This window comes from Ceratotherium simum, chromosome 37 (genome assembly GCF_057802395.1).
Source record: "Ceratotherium simum simum isolate JZ-2026a chromosome 37, ASM5780239v1, whole genome shotgun sequence".
In the NCBI taxonomy this organism is placed as follows: Eukaryota; Metazoa; Chordata; class Mammalia; order Perissodactyla; family Rhinocerotidae; genus Ceratotherium; species Ceratotherium simum.
In genome coordinates, this window is record NC_141936.1 from 10,125,107 (window position 1) to 10,143,475 (window position 18,369).

An 18,369-nucleotide genomic window follows, 5' to 3' on the forward strand; every position below is an offset into this window, starting at 1 on the left:
CTTCTCAGATTAAGTCTTAAAATGCCTTGTGGCATTTGGGAACCTACCAATTCACACTTTCTTGTTACAACGGACTTAAAAAGAGACACATCAGAGTGGAACACTTTCCAGTTTACAAAGCACCGTAACCGTGGCAGGTAGGTAAATTTCATTCAACTGTTGGGCTAAGGAACTTTTCTCATGAAGCAGTGAACACTGTCTCGACGGCCATGAGGCTGTGAACATGGGTGCTGGTGCAGGGTCCTCCCTCTGTTCACTTTACAGATGGGGATGGGTCCTGGCATCAGGATGGGGAAGACACGTCTGTCTGCCCACACTCAGCAGGGAATAGAACAAGCAGAAAGGAAGCAGCTGGATCCTTACAATCAGAGGCCACAGCCCTGCTCACCCGCCCCTCCCACCGAGGCACTTGTCACTGTGTGGCCTTTCCCTACCGGTGGACGCCACTTATTGACCTGAACCTGTCTGTTCTCATCACCTCTGGGAACTTCCTGGGACCCTGCGTGCTTGCCTAGACCCAGAGCAGACCCACAGCTGGTGTCTTCTCCGTAGGTACCTTCCTCCACTACCAGACTTCCCCACGTTGGCACCTTCCAGGCCTCGGTTCCTGGCCCTCTGCTCTATCCATGCTCTCTCCCTACGTCACCTCAGCCACTGCCTATGGCTTTAAAGCTCAGCTCTTGCTAATGACTCCTAGGTTTACAGCTAAGACCCAGCCAGCCCTGTGAGCTCCTTACATCCACCTGCTTGTTTGAGATCTCCACTCGACTGTCTGACATCCCAAGATTAACAACAAAACACAACTCTTGATGTCTATCCCTTTGTGCCCCTCACTCCTCTGGCAATGGCACCCTGACCTTGGAGTCATCCTCGAGGCTTCCCTTTCGCTCGTTGTCTCATGCAATCTATCAGCAAGACTTGCTGCTTCTACCCCATAATATACCTGTTCACTCTCCCCTCCATAGCCATCACCTGATCCCAGCACCATCTCTGCCTGCCTAGATAGTGCAAACCATTCCGCACCCCGTCGTCCTTCCCACCTTCCCATTCTCAACCTCCTGTGATTGTTCTGAAATCTAAACCAGCAGCTTGAGATACTCCCCTCTCGGGGAGGATGAACGAGTTAATTTATGTGAAGCACCCAGAACAGTGCCCGCACACAGGGAGCGCTGTGTAAGAAACTGCTATTGCCCTGCTTCAGTGGCTTCCCACTGCATCTAGAACACAAGGGAAATCCCAAGGCCCTGCCTGACCTGACCTTGCCTTCCCCTCCAGTGACACCCTGCTCCCCCAGCTCCCCCCATATTGGCCTCTTCTCGGGCCCCCAAACACGTCGGGCTCCTCCCTGCCTCAGGGCTATTGGATTTGCTGTTCCCTCTGCACAGAACACTCTTCCCCCAGATTTGTGCCGTCCGGCTCCTTCTACCACACGTGCCTCAATTCAGACCAGCCTGTCTCCAGCAGAGTCCCCGCCTGCTCGCCCCACCCCTCTCTGCCTGGTTGCTCTTTGTCAGATCAACTTTATATCTTTATTTCCTTGATCACTTTTACCACCAAATCAAGTGACCTTGTTTATTCTTTGACTTGCCGTATCTGCCTGTCCCCACTAGAATGTAGGCTCCCTCAGGGGAGGGCCCTTGTCTGTCTTGATTTACTCCTGTAGCACAAGGGAGGTGCCCAAGAAATATTGAATGAATGAATGCGTAATTTATTAACGTACACTCTTTCCCATCTGGACTCTGCCTTCCTGCTTTGCTGTCAGGTAAGCGTTTGTGTCTCCATCTGTTATTACCCCACCTCTTTGCCTGGGAGCCTTGGCCAGCCTAGATCCACAGACTTTACCAGACCTCCAAGTCCCAGCCCAGCCTTGGCCTGTTGGTGGATGTGCCGTCCACTCCCCACTGTGTCACCATGTCTCACAGTGCCTAGTGTGGTGTGGTCACTACTGACACGTGACAGCCGTGGTGACCCACCTGTCTTTTCACACAGTTACACAGGAGTATGTGTCGGTGGAGATTGGGGAGTCAGGTGGGAGACACTATAGTGACCAGTGTCCAAGAACTGAGACTAAAACTTCCAGGCTTCCAGAAAGGTCTTCCCTGACCCCTGCTGGTGGTGCCTTAATCAGACCTCAGGCCCACAGTGTCCACTGACTGACGTGGGGAGATGACACTGCAGCCCAGGCTCTGGCAGAGGCAAGTCTGGAAGACGTGGGGCTTGCTGAGGTTGGTTAAGACACATCTCAAGCACCTGGATGCCAACTAGCATTGATCCCAACACTGGTTCCCACACAGTTTCCAGAACAGCAATTCGACAAAAGCAGTGGGTCACGTGGGGAAAGGCTGCCTCATCAGAATCTCCGGGCACAGACGGTGGGGCCTGGGAAGGACCCTGTCTCAGGCCACTACATGGGGGTGGGGTGGGTGGCACGGTCTCCCTCTCCCTCCAGGGAAACCAGAGCGGTCACGGGACAGCTCTGTGTGGAGAAGAAGTCTGTCCTGGGAGGACCCGCCTGTCAGGATGAAATTCTGTCCCTGGGGGCTTTCATCTGGCCCTGAGAAAGCTGCACCCTAACGCTGCATCAGGGAAGGGGCCCACCCTAAGGAGACAGAAGGAGTCACCCCAGAGCAGGAGAAAGGGGCGGAGCTGAGTGAAGTCTGCGCACTGCGCAAGTTCCTAAGTGCCGTCAGCGATGCCAAGGCCCCAGAACAAGCCCCACGGGCCACTTGAACCCCCTACTCCCAACACGCACACAGCTTTGGTGGATGTAGTGAAGACTGGATTCAGTCTCTGGGGGGCCTTGTTGACTTAGCCACCGATTCAGACTCTCAGCTAGTCCCAGGGAAGTGACCTCCTCTAGACCCACAGTGGGTTTCCATTCCACTCCCTTCCTTCCCACTCCTCTTCCTCTCCATTTCCCCCTCCGCATCCTCCCTTCGCTTCTCCTCCTCTCCACCTACCACCCCTCCCCGCCCCCCCCAGGGCTCAGGGCTGTGTGACCTAAAGTGTGGGTGATGGACACTACTGAGACACTTCAGGGGGCACTGGACACCACACTAAGTAACGTGGATCACTGCCCATTCCCGTTATCTTTCAAATCCCTGCTTAATGTGGAGGAGAGTGTCTCAGCATGGAGCTGGCCTGTCTTCACATCTAGCACCTGTCAAATATCCTTTGAACACACAGGGCACTGCCTTCAAAGCTGAGACTTTTTCAGGCACCCCATCAGCCAGAATTCCATGACATTTTGTATTTATATTCACCATGAGTCTTTTTATGGCAAGCGCTAGGATTTTCCATTTATTGCCAAACTTACATTTCCTTTTAAAATAAGTGCATTTACGTTAAAAAGTAAGCTAATTTAAAGAAAAATAAGTGATGTCACAGGTGTCAAAGGTCACTAAAGTTTGGGGAACACTGAGCTAAGAAATAATGGCGATGATGGTGATGAGGCTACCATGTTGAATCCTGTTCTGTGCTAGGCCATGTGCTAAGTTTTACAGGTATATTTTTCACCCAGCCCTCTCCCCGAACAATCCAATGAGAGCTGTACTATTAATACCTCCATTTAACAAGAAGAAAATGAGGTGTCAGGAGTTAAGAAACTTGCCCCAGGCCCCAGAGATATTGGGTGTTGAAGAGGGACCTGACCCCAAGCCTGCCTGTTTCCAGAACCCAACTCATGCCAGTGGGCTCTGCTGTAAGGAGGCTCTAGGACAAAACACTTTAATTCTGGTGTGTCTGTCACCCTACCTGTCACGACCATCTACCCAACCCCTGTGACCAGGTGCTGTAGGTCTGCACATCCCCTCATTTAATCCTCACAACCATCGCCCTTGGAGGTAGTCATTATTCTCCCCACTTTAGAGGTGACACTGACTCTCAGAGAAGTTAAGTAACGCAGCCCCTAACATCCAGCTACCAGGTAGCAGAGTTAAGACTGGAACCTACAGCTCTGGCTCCAAAGCCAGCATCTTTCCAACCACCACCGTGATGGTAACAGTAACAAGACCTACCAGCTGGCCAGCTCTGTCCTCTAAGCACCTCATTTCATGCTCCCAACAATCTCAAGAAGAAGATTTCCCCTATTTACAGATGAGGAAACTGAGGCTCTCTCTGCTGTGGTGTTTCATGAAGCTTCACCTGCTTCTACTCTTCTGTGAATGTCCCTCCATCAGGCAGCAGAGCCCTTGAGCCGATGGTGAGCTCTTGCTGGAGTTGATTTTCCGGGTTGGGCTTTTGAGATACTTGGAGCATCTGCTCCCACCACACGCCCTACTATGGCCATTCCCTGTCCACTCCTGTGGCTGGAGGAGGTCTGGGGGTGGCTGTAATATTCCCATTACCCCCTCATTATCTGCCATCATCACTTATTAGGCATTCACTGCGTGTGGACTTGACAATGGGAACAGTCGTGGGTGCTCTTGGTGCCTGCCCAGATCCCCTTTCCAGGCTGGTGCATCCATTGCCCAGCTCCCATGAATTGGGAATGTGGCTGCTAACAGCTCAGAGCTACCTCCTTCCCCACAGACTTGTCCTCAGCCAAATGGGAGCCACTTTGTCACAAAGACATGCACTCCCCACCCCACCCCTCTAGCCAATGTTGACTGACAAAGGGGCACGAAAGGCCAACTCTCTTTCCGCAAGGTGAGACCAGCTCTGTGGTATAATTCACATTCCAGAGCTCCCGTGGGATCAGGCTGAGGCTGGACTCCAGCTGAGACCTCGTCCTTGCTTCGCTCCTTGCCCTGCCCTCTGTTGCCTTCTTCACTCTCTCTTTCCTTAATAAGTCCTGTGCACCCAAATCCCTCTCTCAGGCTTTGCTTCTAGGGAGCCTGGCCTGAGACGGGGAGGACTGAAGATGCTGTATAAACCATACTCCCTGCCCTCAAGGATCTTGCAATATAGTTGGGGAGACAGGCCACACACATACAAAAAAAAAAAATCATCCACAATAAAGAATGAAATAGGCTGGAGAAAACAGTGATGAAAAAGATGGGAGAAATCATGGAGCTGCAGTGGTGGAGACAGGCATTATGGAAGGACTTGAAATGGTGGGAGAGGGAAAAAGCTTTCCAGGCGAGAGAAAGTTCAGAGGAACGGCCCTGAGATGAGTAGGAACCTCTGCCCCCACCTCTCCCATTTCCTCCTGTCTGATATCTGTGACTAGAGGAGCTGTCCCAGGTCAGTGGAGGTTTGGGGAGCTCTGTTTTGACAACCCCAATAATGGGTCTAGCATTGTCCAAGAGCGTCCAGGGTGGCCTGAGAGAGCCATGCCAGACAACCCTAGTCCAGGATGGAGTCACTCAGTTCTCAAGCTTTCCCTGAGAGGCTGGGGGGCTTGGTCCACCCACAAAGACCTCCTCTGTTCAGAGAAAGCGCAGACACTCCATCGGCCCTGCCCTGAAGGGATGCCAAGTGAATGGGCTTGAGGACGACTTCTGCAAAGGGCCATGGGCACGAAGGGGGTCTACATACCTGCCGGGCCGCGGGCCTGGGGGTTGATCACAAGTATTCAGTGGTGTAGTAGGCAGCTCCCAGGGCCCCCAGAGCCACAGCAACAGTCCCGAGGACTTGGAGCACGCGCGTTACGATGAACGGAGGGCTTTCTTGAAGGTCTCCTGTAAAGCGCAGCGGAAAGCCCACAGGTTGGGGGAAGCTGGGCTGCAGTGCCTGTCTACAGGCAGGGGAAAGCAGAAATCATGGGGTCCTCCAGGATTGCAGGAATACCCATTTCCCCCTCCTGATCCTCCTCTCGAGGGAACACAACTGCCACCCCTTCCAGTAAAGCCCTCCCACAAGACCCGCCGGGATCTGAGGATGGGCTGGCCTGGGACACCAGCTCCCCTGGACACTCAGGGAGCAGGTTACCAAGGTGGTCAAGGCTGCTGTGAGCCAGGCTCTGTGCTAAACACCTCCAGCCCAATGTCTTCCTCAACCTCATAACAATCCTGTGAAGTAGGTTCTATCATGTAGCTCCATTTGGAGACGAGGAATCTGAAGAAATGACACATTACACCCCCGGCAAAGGCAAGGAAAATATATGGTTATGCTAACAATTGTGAAGAACGCTTTCACAAAATGCAATATCCATTTTGATAAAAATCCTACTAAAGTAGGGATTCTTATTTAATGTGAATGTGTATTTAAAGCCAAGAGCCACATTCCACTCCTCTGAGAAACGTAAAGATTACGGAAGTAGGTGCTAAGATTTGGACAGAAGGAAGACTACAGGTCTTACCCTGGCCAGACTGGGTCTCTGTACCTTCCCCCTGACTTTCTGAATTCTGAGTCTTGCTTTTGCCTTCTCTTCCACCTCGAATGTTCTCTCTGCTCATGCTAAGCCATGGAGGGTCCCGAGATCCTTTCAGACTCAGCTCAGATACCATTGACACTATAAAGGCTACCTGGGCCCCAATTCAGGAGTGAGCACTCTCTTTTTTTGAAGCTCTTTGAGCATCTCCCAGAGGAACATCACATTTTGACTTACATCCTAGTTTCTAAATGTACATGTCTTAGCTTACCGAGTAGACTGTACAGTTTTTAAGGGTAAAGTTCCCTGTTCTGGTCTCCCTCATTGTGGTTTCCCTCATTGTATCCTAGGCAGAGTAGGTTTTCCTACTTGTTGGTTTTATTTATTTATTTTTTCCCCCAAAGCCCCAGTAGATAGTTGTATGTCATAGCTGCACATCCTTCTAGTTGCTGTATGTGGGATGCGGCCTCAGCATGGCCGGAGAAGCGGTGCGTCGGTGCGCGCCCGGGATCCGAACCCGGGCCGCCCGCAGCAGAGCGCGCACACTTAACCGCCAAGCCACGGGGCCGGCCCTACTTGTTGGTTTTAAAGTAACACGAATCCGTGGCACAATTTGGCACAGATGGATGGAAATACCAAGCGTGTGGGAGGACAGTCGACAATGGTGAGCAGTGGGCAGGCCCTTCCTTGATGGGACTTACCAAGGAGTATTTTTAGCTCTAGGCATGTTCTCCCAACACACCCGGGTATCTGTTTCTCTTCATATGTCTGAGAGATGGTGCTTTTCAAGGACGGGCAGGAGAGGAGATTAGGTGGGGGAGGGGCTGGGAAGAGGAGCAAGATGGGTTGGGGGATGGGTGGGCTCTGCTCCTGGCTTAGGGGTATGAGATCCCCAAGTGCAAAACCTCTTCCGTGGACATTTGTGAGACCTTGAGTAGAGGTGGAGCTGGGGCCCAGAGCTGGGGGTGGGTGGAGGCCCCTCTCCCATCCCTTGCCCATAGCCCTGCCCCCCTGGAAAAATGGAGTAACATCTTCAGCCCAGTTCCCTGGACAGAGGTCTTCCTATGTGGGGAAGAGGCAGCCACCAGGTTTCTCCTGGTGGCTTCATGGAAGACAAAAAGAAGGACAGATACTGGGGATGATGCTGTGGGGGGCTGCCCTGCCATGGACAGATCAGCTTGGGGACACCCCCTGTGGGGACTGCCAGAAACAGCCTGAGACCCTCTGATGCGGGTGGAGGTCTTGCTATCACCAGGGGGCATGTGAGTTACAACCATATTTATCAGTAAATTCCAGGGAAATTCACATGCAGGTCAAGAATGTGAAGCTCTCAGCTATGGTGTGGGCCACAGAAGGAGCCCAAACGGAGCGTTTCATCACAAAGCTTCCAAGGGACACAGAATTTCTGAAGGCTGTGAGGGAGTGTGCTCTGAGGAAGGAGGGTGCCTATGGAGAAAAGAAAAATGGAACCCCTGAAGAAGCAATTCTCAGAAAGGAAGAAAATCGGCACCTTTCTGTGCAAGTGGGGGACCCTGGGGGTGGTGTGGCCAGGCGCCAACCCCCAGGAAGTGGCCACCCAAGGGAGAGGCTTTCCTCTCAGCCCAGGATTCCCCAAAGAGAGGAAGTGACACAGGAGAGGAAGTTACACACAACTGCTAATGCGGTCCCGGGCAGAGCCTGGCCCTGAGAATCATGTGCCCTGAGGGTCCAGCCCTCCACGCGCTCCAGAACCTGTAGAAGGTGAGGAGGTTTGGGAGTCCTCTCCCTGGCATGGTGGGCCAGGCCCGAGGCAGAAGGACATCGAAGATGTGGCTGTGGCACAGGCCCAGACGACGCCAGCAAGCAGAGCTGCCAGGGCAAGCAGAACAGGAACAGAAGGGGCGCGGGCCCGCACAAGTCAGAGGCCCTGGGTGAAGAGAAAAGGAGAGGATCAGGGACCCACCTCCTCCAGGAGGTGTCTACAGGACAGGAGGCGTGTCTACAGGGGAGACAACTAACTGCATGGGAAACTAGTTGGTTTACAGGCTGAGGCTACCTGAGAATAATAGAAATCATAATGATGTCATAGCTGACACCTGTGCAGTGCTCCATCCGTCACATCGTTATCCATCTCATTTAACTGTCAGAACAATCCTGTGAAGTGGAATGTTGTTATTTTCAGTTTACAAACAAGGAAACTGAGGCTCAAAGAATACAAGGGATGTTCCCTGATCCAAGTAGACTGAAGAAGTGGGCTTCAACTCAGGCTTTCTAACTCTCATTCGGTGCTCTTTCCACAGAATTCACAGGAAGTGATGGCAGCAGGTGACTTCCCACCCTATGAGAGGCGACATTGAGATTCCTGCTACTGGAGCTGCCACGTTCCATTTCCATTTTTCTGGGGTTCATTGATTCATCCAGAAGACAACTGCTGCTCCAGTTTACGATCCTTGAAATATGCTAGACTGATCTCCCATTTCTGTGCTCCTGTGCTGCGGATCCCAGCAGAACTCGCAGATGGCGCCCTCTGCTGTTACACAAGAGGCCGTCTGGCTGGATAATCCCCTCCTCAGGCAGCGTGTTCTGTCCTGGCTACTTGACAGAGCTGTAGATTCTTTAGCCAGAGCTCCATGAAGCCAGTGACCAACCTTGGCAGACTCAGCACACTTCCTGTTTAGACCTGCCCACGACAAATATTCTTCCTGAAATGGGGAAGGAGGGGATTCTAAAGGCAAGACTTTTTTTTAATTAAAAAAATTTTTAAAAATGGACATAAAATTCCAATACTATAAAATTCACCTCTTTAAAGTGTTCAGTGGTTTATAGTATATTCTCAAAGGTGTGCAACCATCATCACTATCTAATTCCAGAACCCTTTCATCTCCCCCCAAAAGAAACTCCATACCCGTTAGAGTGGCTGTCTATTCCCCACGCTTCCCAGTTCCTGGCAATAGATTTGCCTATTCTGGACATTTCATAAATGGAATCATACAATATGTGGTCTTTTTGGGAACCGGCTTATTTCACTTAGCCTAAGGTTTTTGAGGTTCATCCATGTTGTATCATCTCTTTTTATTGCCAAACAGTATTTCGTTGTACGGATGTACCACATGTTGTTTATCGATTCATGAGTTGATGGACATTGAGTTGTTTCCATTTTTTGGCTATGATGAATAATGCTGCTGTGAACATTTGTGTACAAGTTTCTGTGTGGACGTATGTTTTTAATTCTCTTGGGTATATACCCAAGTGAAGAATTGCCAGGTCATATGGTACTTTCATGTTTAACCCTTTAGGAACTGCCAGACTGTTTTCCACAGCAGCTGCACCATCTTACATTCCCAGCAGGAGTCTATGATGTTCCGATTTCTCCATAGCCTCACCAACACTTGTTATCATCCATCTTTTTGATTATAGCCATTCTAGTGGAAGACATGTATTTTCTTGAGCTACAATATTTTCTGCATACAAAAAGGTTTGGATTTTAGAACATGGCATCCTTTATTTATAGGCCCACATCCCTTATCTCCAACATTCTTTCCCATTCTGGTTCAAAGAAATAAAGGTCCTTTAGCAGAAGAAGAGTAGGGTCACCATTGACGAGCCACCACTGTTTCTTGTTTTGTCTCCTCAATAAGCAGAACTTCTGCCCATAGGGGGAGCTGCATGCGTTCATTAAAAGATTTGGGAATGGAAAGTTCTGCCTTCTACAGATGTCAGTTCTGAAGGTCATAATCCAGAAATGTTTATCGCAGTGGTTGATGATCATAATACATATGATATATAGTAAAACACTCAAAACCATTTCCGCATGTTAAGAACAGATTGATCCCTAGCCACAGAAATACCGTTGTCACAGTGATAGCTTGGATTTGACACTTGCATTCACACCTCTCATTTATTTTATGTCCACCCATCCCAGAGGGATAAACCGTGGCCTAGGGAGTGTGGCCTGCTTGGGACCACAGAGCCATGGGCACTGGCTCACAGTGGATCCAGAAGAAGCTCAGAGAAGGGTGTTCTCCTCCTGGGGAGACCACCAGACCTCTTGGGATTGAAAGGTCAGTGCTGCAGTTAAGAGCGAGGATTCTGGAGTCAGAATAGACTGAAGTTCCCCTCTTAATGCTTCCAGTGCCTGCCTGAGAGGGAGCTGTTTCACTTCTTTGAGACTCAGTTTCCCCATCTATAAAATGGAGATGATGATACTAGTACCTCCTTTATAGGATTATTAAATGAGAAGGTTAATCTAGATGGTAGAGCTGGCTGCTCCTGAATTCCCCCTGAGTTCCCTCTACACAACCCAATGCTCATTTAGACTCTTGCTACCCAAGGAGACGGAGGAACATTTTTCCCGGACAGCATTCCATTTTCAGACAGAGCTAATTGTTGGCAATTTTTTAACGTTGAGCACAAATCTGCCTGTCTATAGAGTCTTCCATGGGTAAGGTTGCCAGATTTAGCAAATAAAAATACAGGACGCCCATGCAATATTCAGGACACACTTAAACTAAAAAATTATTTGTTGTTTATCTGAGATTCAAATTTAACTGGGTGTCCTGCATTTTACCTGGCAACTGTATCCATGGGCCCTTAGTCAGACATCTGAGGACAATAAATCTACTCACATCTTCCAGCTGACAGACAGACATCCTTCAATTCCCTTGACCAATTTTCATACACCAGATGGTTCTTGCCTTTCCCAACCCTCTTATCCCCCATTAACCTGCACTATCTTCTTTGGACTACATTGTTAGGCATCTTTCACAGCACACAAGGATGGCCTGATGAGGACAGAGTACAGCAGTATGATCACCTCCCTTGTCCTAAACCATATTCTTCTATTAATGCATCCTTATTTGATTTTTTTAGCAGCCACATGGCACTTCTGACTCCTAATGGGCTAGTATTACCACTGAGTGAAGTTAAACGTTAATGTGTATGCATGGCTGTCTTCTTCAGTGAGACTCAGGATGGTAAGAAATGGTAACAAAACCCAGGAATCCTGGTCTCTTGGGTAAAAACAAACTCAAAAACTCTCCCAGGTCACAAGCACACTTCCAGAACACACGTTAACCACGCATCGCTACCCAATAAGGACTAGCCTCTGAGGTAGCCCTGGGACTCCATCAGCAGGAGAGCTGGAACGGCCAGAGCTAGGAGAAGCCACCCCACCTGTTTTCCTGGATTGAGGGGCTGCTTTTGTGTCCGTGTCTGGAGGCAGTGGGCCCTGAGCCGAGTGGCTGACTTCAGGAGCTGGGAGAGCCTGGGGCGCAGGCTGCTGTGGGGTGGATTCAGGGCCGGGCTGAGGGGCTGGTCCATTGATGGGCTGCTGCGGGGCGGAGCCGGAGCCCGGCTGCTGCGGGCTGGGCTCGGAGCTCAGCTGCTGCGAGGTGGACTCAGAGCTGGTGTGCTGGGAGGAGGAGCCGCGGCGTCTGGCCTCCGGCTTCTTCCTCTTGCCCTTCTTCATGGTGGACCCTCCCAAACTAAACCTGGACCTCCATGGAGCTGCCTAATCTCCCGGCTCCCTCCTGGAGGGGCCGTCTGCCCTTGGCCTGGGGAAGGCTCTGGCCTCTGGCTGGACCCGGGCCCCACAGAGAACAGTCACTCCCACCCCCCTGTGAGGTCACAAAAGCCAGGTGGCTCCTATGGCAGGGCTCTGGGGACAGTCTTCTCTGCCAACACCACCTGCTGTCCTCCCTCCTCCCCAGAGACCGGGATGGGCAGAGGGCAGCTGCTGGCCCCTCACGGACCTGGTTAAGGCTGGCCACGGAGCCTGTGACAACCTGGACCCCCATGATCCTGCGACTGGAGCGCCCCCTCCAGGCACCTCTCCGCTGGTGTGTTCCTGGGTCCCTGTGCGCCATCCCGTTTAACTCTAAGACACCCTGGTGGTGACACGCAGCTCTGTCACCGGTTTCCACATACAGATACAAAAAAACTCCTTCACCGTGCATTCTATGAGTTTTAGGTAACTTTACTGAAGATTTGGGGGTCTATGGAAGGCCCGCAGCATTCTACTATCTCAGCTGTTGCCCCCCACCCCCCAACCCTGATTATCTTATACAGAGTAGCTTCCCCCTTCTTCCAAAGCCTGCCTTCCCCACTGTGGGAAGGGGCTGGGGGTCCCTTTGATAAGAATCCTTGCAAAAGAACTTCCCCTAAAAACAGCTGTTTGCAAAACTATACTTTTCTCAAATTCATTACACCCGCAACAACAGACCAAATCCCAAACTCATTGGGTCAATCAGGACTACGAATCTTTCTCGAAGTTAACAATGTGATTTTCCTTTTAGGATGGAAGAGGAAAAAACATTTTTAAAGGACAACCTTAACTTCAACCTTAACCTTAAACTTCACTCTTGGATGTGTACTTACATTAGAAGACTCTACTTCCGCCATTAATGTGTCACTAGGTGGGTGAGTATTGAGTGTTAACCCCATGTGCCCAGGTGTCTCTGTGTGTGTGTGCGTGTGTGTGTGTGTGTGTGTGATATTCCTTCCCCAGGATAAGGTTTAGGGCAGACCTAGCTGGAAGGAACCCCCATGCTAGGCCAGACCCGATGTGAATTGTGAAATGTCAGGAAATATTTTAGGGATTCTAGAGCCTGAAAAGACCTAAATGATTCTCTTTTTGCAGAGGAGAAACTGAGGTTCAGAGAAGTTAAATCACTTTTCCAAGGTCACACAGCTGGTTGGAGCCATCGACAGGACTAAATTCCTGTTCAGGGCTCTTTCTTTTCATGACTCCAGAAGGCAATTGGGAGTCAGATATATACAAGCCTTAAAATCAATGAATTAAAAAAATCCCTCGAGTGAGAGGATTGTAGGAAAAAAAGGCACGAAGGATCGGCAGTTCAGATAATAAAGTTGGATTGAATTCGGTTGAGCCTCGGAGTGAGGAGATCAGGGAGAAGGTGGGTCTAGAAGAAGGTGGTTATTCCATGAAGTCAAGACCAATGGGTCCCTCGGGGGATTCGATTTAGAATCAGAGACTGGAAACCGGATCAGGAACTCTGTCCAGAGTTAGCAGTCAGGGCAGGAACGCCTAAGGCGTTTATCTCTGCAAAATCAGATTTTCATGCACCAATGGGCTTTTGACTGAGGGCCTCAACCTGATTTAAATCAGGGTTTCTCAACCTCAGCCCTATTGACATTTTGGGCCAGATAATTATTTGTCGTGGGGCTGTCCTGTGCCTTGTGGGAAGTTTGACAGCATCTCTGGCCTCTGCCCACTAGATGCCAGTAGCAACTACCCCTCCCCTCAAGTTGCGACAACCAAAAATATCTACAGTCATTGCTAAATGTCCTTGGGGGTGTGTGTGTGTGAAAATTGCCCCTGGTCAAGAACCACTGGTTTAAATGAATTAGATAGGAGCAGCCACACATGGGTAGGATTTCCTAGTAGCAATGAAGGAAACATTCCATTTCACACCAAGAAGCCAAACAAGGCATAGAAAACAGGTCCCTGTTCCCCGGGAGAGTGATGGAGGGAACACAGATGGTCAGGCTTCGGAAGGAGTGGGGTTTTTCTATGGCAGTGAAGAAAATATGTGTGGGTTCCTTAGTAAGGATGGTCCCAAGAAGCAGTGGGGTCACTCATGGAGTGAGAGGTTGGCCCTGAAAAATGAGGAAGAATGGACTGCAATAGTTCTTTGCTAGAATGTCCTCCCTCTGCCTTCCGGCTTGAGCACAAGTTCCTAGCCTGGAAGTTAGACTCCTCTATAACACGGTCACAGCCCAACGTCCCAGGCTTATCGGCCACCTCACTGCTCCGCGTGTCCAGCTCCAGCCAACCGTGAACACCAGAGGTCTGGTGAACATGTCTCATTTTCCTGCCTTTGTGGAAGCCCGTCCCCCTCCATCAAGCCCCTCTCCCTCCTGTCAAAACACATCCCTCATCAAGATCCATCTCAAGTGGAGCCATCTCCTCATAACGCCTGTCTTGAGACCCCCAACTGGAAGCCATCTCTCCCTCTCTGAGCCCCAGATCACACTCTGTGTGGCGTTAGAATGATGTCTATCCTTGTCTTCTTTCAGTTTCCCACTCCCAGACCGTGCAGACCGCGGAGGGCCAAGTGCAGAGAAGGGGCTCCACAGGGGCTGCCTGAAGGGGAGGGCAGGAGGACAAGGACAGCAGGAAACTGGTGAAGGCAGGGGGACGTGGATGATGGGGGACAAGGCACCTGGGAGACCGCTCACTAAGGGGCTGTTTTCAGAGGGACTGGGATTTTCTGGCCTTGGCTGAGGATCACGGTTGGCACAGTCCATAGTCGAGGCTTTCCTAACCAGGCACGCCAGCCCTGGGTAAATCTCGTGGACTATTTAGGAGAGCGAGAAGAATGAGTCTAAGGGGCTGCAAAGTCAAGTAGTCAGGATAAGGTCCTGAGGGTGTTAATATCCACACCCAGAAGGTCGCTGGTGGTTCTGGCCCTCTGGACGCGTCCTGGGCACCCAGAACAAGTTTATCAACCTTTGTCCTGAAGCTAGTAGCATCTTAGAGCTGGATGGCACCTCAGACACCAACTGGACCTTGGTCCCCACATGTCAGGAGGGCAACTAGTCCACAGAGGGGACAACTTGTTCTGGTCACCAGCAGGAGGGTGGCAGAGCCCCAAGTTACCATGCTTTGGACTACCCGGCCCAGAGCACTTCCTTCTTCTTCACTGCTGCCCCAGGAGGGGGCTCTGGAGACAGAAGGCCTTAAGAGCCCACTGCCCCCGGCCTTAAGAGCCCACTGCCCCCGGCCTTAAGACCCACAGATTAACCCTCTGGGGCCACAGGCCTGGATTCCTTGACAGGAAGGGTCTCAAGGGCTGTGAATAAGAATTCTGCATCAGTCAGCTGCTCAAACACAGTACCTCCCTCAGAGGGTTGTTGTGAGGATTAGACGTGAAAAGCCCTTAGAACAGCGCCTGGCTCACGGTAGGCAAGTTTTTATTGCAATTATGATTCCCTTGGAGGCGAAGACCAAACAAGGAATAAGTGGGTGAGGAGAGGAGGGGGTGGGCCCAGCTCCTACAAACTCCCAAATCTGTACCTTACAAAAGCCTGATTAGGAGTAATTGGCAAGGGGGAAGGAGGTGGGTGGATGGGTGGGAAGTGTAACCCTCCGAATTAAGTCAATTCGAACACTTTTGACCCGAGATTGCCCCAGTGAGCACTCCTGGGGTGAGGAATCTAGTTCATTCTCACCCAAAACGGTGTAATTGGAGGCGCTAGGAGAGGGACCGTGACACTGGGGATTTGTCCACCACTAGGGACCATCAGGGTCAGGGCACAGAACTCCCTCCGTATTTAACGTTGCCCACCCGGGGACGCCCCCGGCCGCCTGGCGTTCCCACTCCCCGCCCTCGGGCCCCTCACCATCCGTCTGGGTCTCCCGATCAACGAGGTGGACGCAGCCCCGCGCCGCGCCAGTGTGCGCTCGGCTAGTGGCGCACTGGACGTCCAGGGTGCCCTCGGGGCGGCTGGGGCAGAACACGGCCGTGTGCACCTCCACGGCGGGGCTGTGCGGCGCGAAGGCGCTGCAGAGCAGGGTCTCCATGCGGCGGCGCGCCTCGGCCTCCTCGTCGCGCCGCGGCTGCACGATGATCCCGACCAGCGCGGCGGGCGGGCGCGGGCCCCGGGCGTGCACCTGCTGCAGGAGCAGCTGCAGCCGCGGCAGCTGGGAGCGCAGCGCCGACGCGCGGCACAGCACCAGGAGCAGCCGTGCGCCCTGCTCGGGCGGCGCCGGCCGTGGCCGCGGGTCCGCACATCCCGATGCCGGGTCCTCCGCTGCCCCGGAGCCGGGGGTCCCGGCCGGAGCCGGAGCCACCTCGCGCTCGTGCGCGTCCGCAGCCTTGTCCCTGTCGCACTGCTGCTTCTGGGTGGAGCGCTTGGATTTGGCGGCTGGACAGTCGGCACCCTTCCATGAGCTGTCGCCGGAGCGCTTGGGCCGCCGCCTGGCGCAGTTGCTGGAGCTGCTGTGGCCGCTCGTGGCTCGGATGGACGAGGGCCCGGCGGGCTGATCGGTCGGGGCCTGCTCCAAGATGTTCTCCAGGGTCAGGCAGCACTCATCCTGCTTCCAGAGCTCGCCCAGCAGCAGCACCTGGCCGTGGCCTTCGGTGGACTGGGCCGGAGCCTGTTGCTGCGGCTCGACCTTCCCGTCCTGCGGGGCCCCGGAGGGCTGGGCCCCAGGCTCCATGCCCGGTCCCGCTCCCTTGCCCCTCTGGGCCCCGGCCTCCGTTGGCCAAGGGAAAAGCTGCCCTTTCCTGGAGCATGTCACAATACCCCTGCGCCCTACCTCTTCCCGCCGTGACCGAGTGCCTCCGCCCGCTAGTCCTTGGAACTCTTCCAACCTGGGAAAGTTGCTGTGGGCGCTGGTGTAACGCCGGCTGTGTTTAGTTTCTCTATGGTTTTGAATGTCTGTGGTGTCAAAAGGACAAATCCTTTTATCCCATGGATGGACCGTTATGCCCAAGCCTCCAAGTAAAACGGATTTTTGTGCCCCCAGGGCATTTAAAAAGCAGTGGGCCTGGTTGCTCACTGCACCTGGAACATTTGAAAAGCGGTGAGGAACAGAGATAGTTCTAGATGGCTGCAGCCCAGGAGGCAGGCTCTACCCAGGTTCAGCCCGCTGCTCTCTGGGTGGTCTGGGAGCCAGAGTCCTGGGCTATTGTAAACTGATGGGGCTGCAGGAGATGGTTCCGGGTGCCTTCAGTTCCAGTCTTTTATGGGTATGGATGTGAAAAAGCCAGTCTTTCCTTCCTGTGTTTCTCCTTTACTGCTCAAACGGAACGCTTCACTTCTGACACTTCTGGTCACCAAATGTGTGGGGTTTTCCCCCACCAAGAAATGCTGTGACACCAGCGTGCTGTCCTACAATTTAACTCAATTCTGACACTATCTACCTGGAGATAGTGTCAGATTCCACAGGTTAAGGGCGGTGTCCCACAAAACTGCCCCCCGCCCCACCGCTTCAGATGCCAATCACAAGTCCAGGTTTTACCTGTGCTTTTGATCAATTGGCCATAAATCTGAGATTCCCACGACCCCCTCCTAGGGTTTGATTAATTTGTAAGAGCGGCTCACAGAACTCAGGAAAACAGTTTACTTACTGTTTATTAGTTTATTATAAAAGGATATGATCAAAGATATAGATGAACATCCAGATGGAAGAGATGCATAGGGCAAGGCGTGTGGGAAGGGACACGGAGCTTTCATGCCCTCTCCGGGCATACCACTCTCCCCCAACCTCCATGTGTTCACAAACCTGGAAGCTCCTGGAACCCCATACTATTGGGATTTTATGGAGGCTTCCTCACGTAGGCATGATCAATTATTAACTCCATTTCCAGCCCCTCTCCCCTCTCTGGAGAGTGGGGGAATGCGGCTGAAAATTCCAAGCTTCTAATCATGGCTTGGTCTTTCTGGTGACCAGCCCCCTTCCAGGAGCCCACCCAGAATTGCCTCAGTAAAACAAAAGATATTCTTATCACCTGGGAAATTCCAAAGGATTTAGGAGCTTGATGTCAGGAACCGGGGACAGAGGCCAAATATTAGAACAAAAGATGCTCCCAGCGCTCTTATCACTTAGGAAATTACGAGGGTTTCAGGAGCTCTGTGCCGGGAACTGGAGGCAGACACCAGTATGTATATTTTCTATTATCTCATAGGGTACCAGAGGCCTGTCAAAGTGCCAAAAAGATCTTCAGGAAAACAAAACAAAACAAAAAGCAGAAAAACTCCTTATCTGCCCAGCACATGAGGTGAGCAAAGAGAGCCCTGGGGAGGTGGGACAGAGGTACCCAGGACAGCCACAGTGACTGGGAACTCAATGGTGGGCAACGTTTTTCCCTTTGTTATTTGTGTTTTTTTTTCGTGAGGAAGATCAGCCCTGAGCTAACATCTGTGCCCATCTTCCTGTATTTTGTATATGGGACGCCTGCCACAGCATGGCTTGATAAGCGGTGCATAGGTCTGCACCTGGGATCCAAACCCGCAAACCCCGGGCCACCGAAGCAAAGTGCATGAACTTAACTACTATGCCACCAGGGTGGCTCCTTGTTATTTATTTTTGGTTTTGTTTTTGTTTTTAAATAAGCTTTAGCAGTTTGTTTTAAATTATATTGAAAAGTACGAAATTTAACGACTCTGGA

The 18,369-nt window shown here is 51.8% G+C and overlaps 1 protein-coding gene and 1 pseudogene across 1 annotated transcript; both read right to left on the reverse strand.

The window, feature by feature from the left end:
• Nucleotides 1-5,484: 5,484 nt before the first annotated feature.
• SPATA3 (spermatogenesis associated 3) lies at nt 5,485-11,699 on the reverse strand. The gene is made up of 3 exons (XM_004427667.3): nt 11,405-11,699; nt 7,985-8,159; nt 5,485-5,621 (listed from the first exon to the last, which is right to left on the reverse strand). The coding sequence occupies exons 1-3, from the start codon at nt 11,697-11,699 to the stop codon at nt 5,516-5,518; spliced, it is 576 nt and encodes a 191-aa protein (XP_004427724.2). The 3' UTR covers nt 5,485-5,515.
• An 871-nt stretch (nt 11,700-12,570) lies between these two features.
• LOC147912303 (uncharacterized) lies at nt 12,571-17,055 on the reverse strand (annotated as a pseudogene).
• Between the last annotated feature and the right edge of the window lie 1,314 nt (nt 17,056-18,369).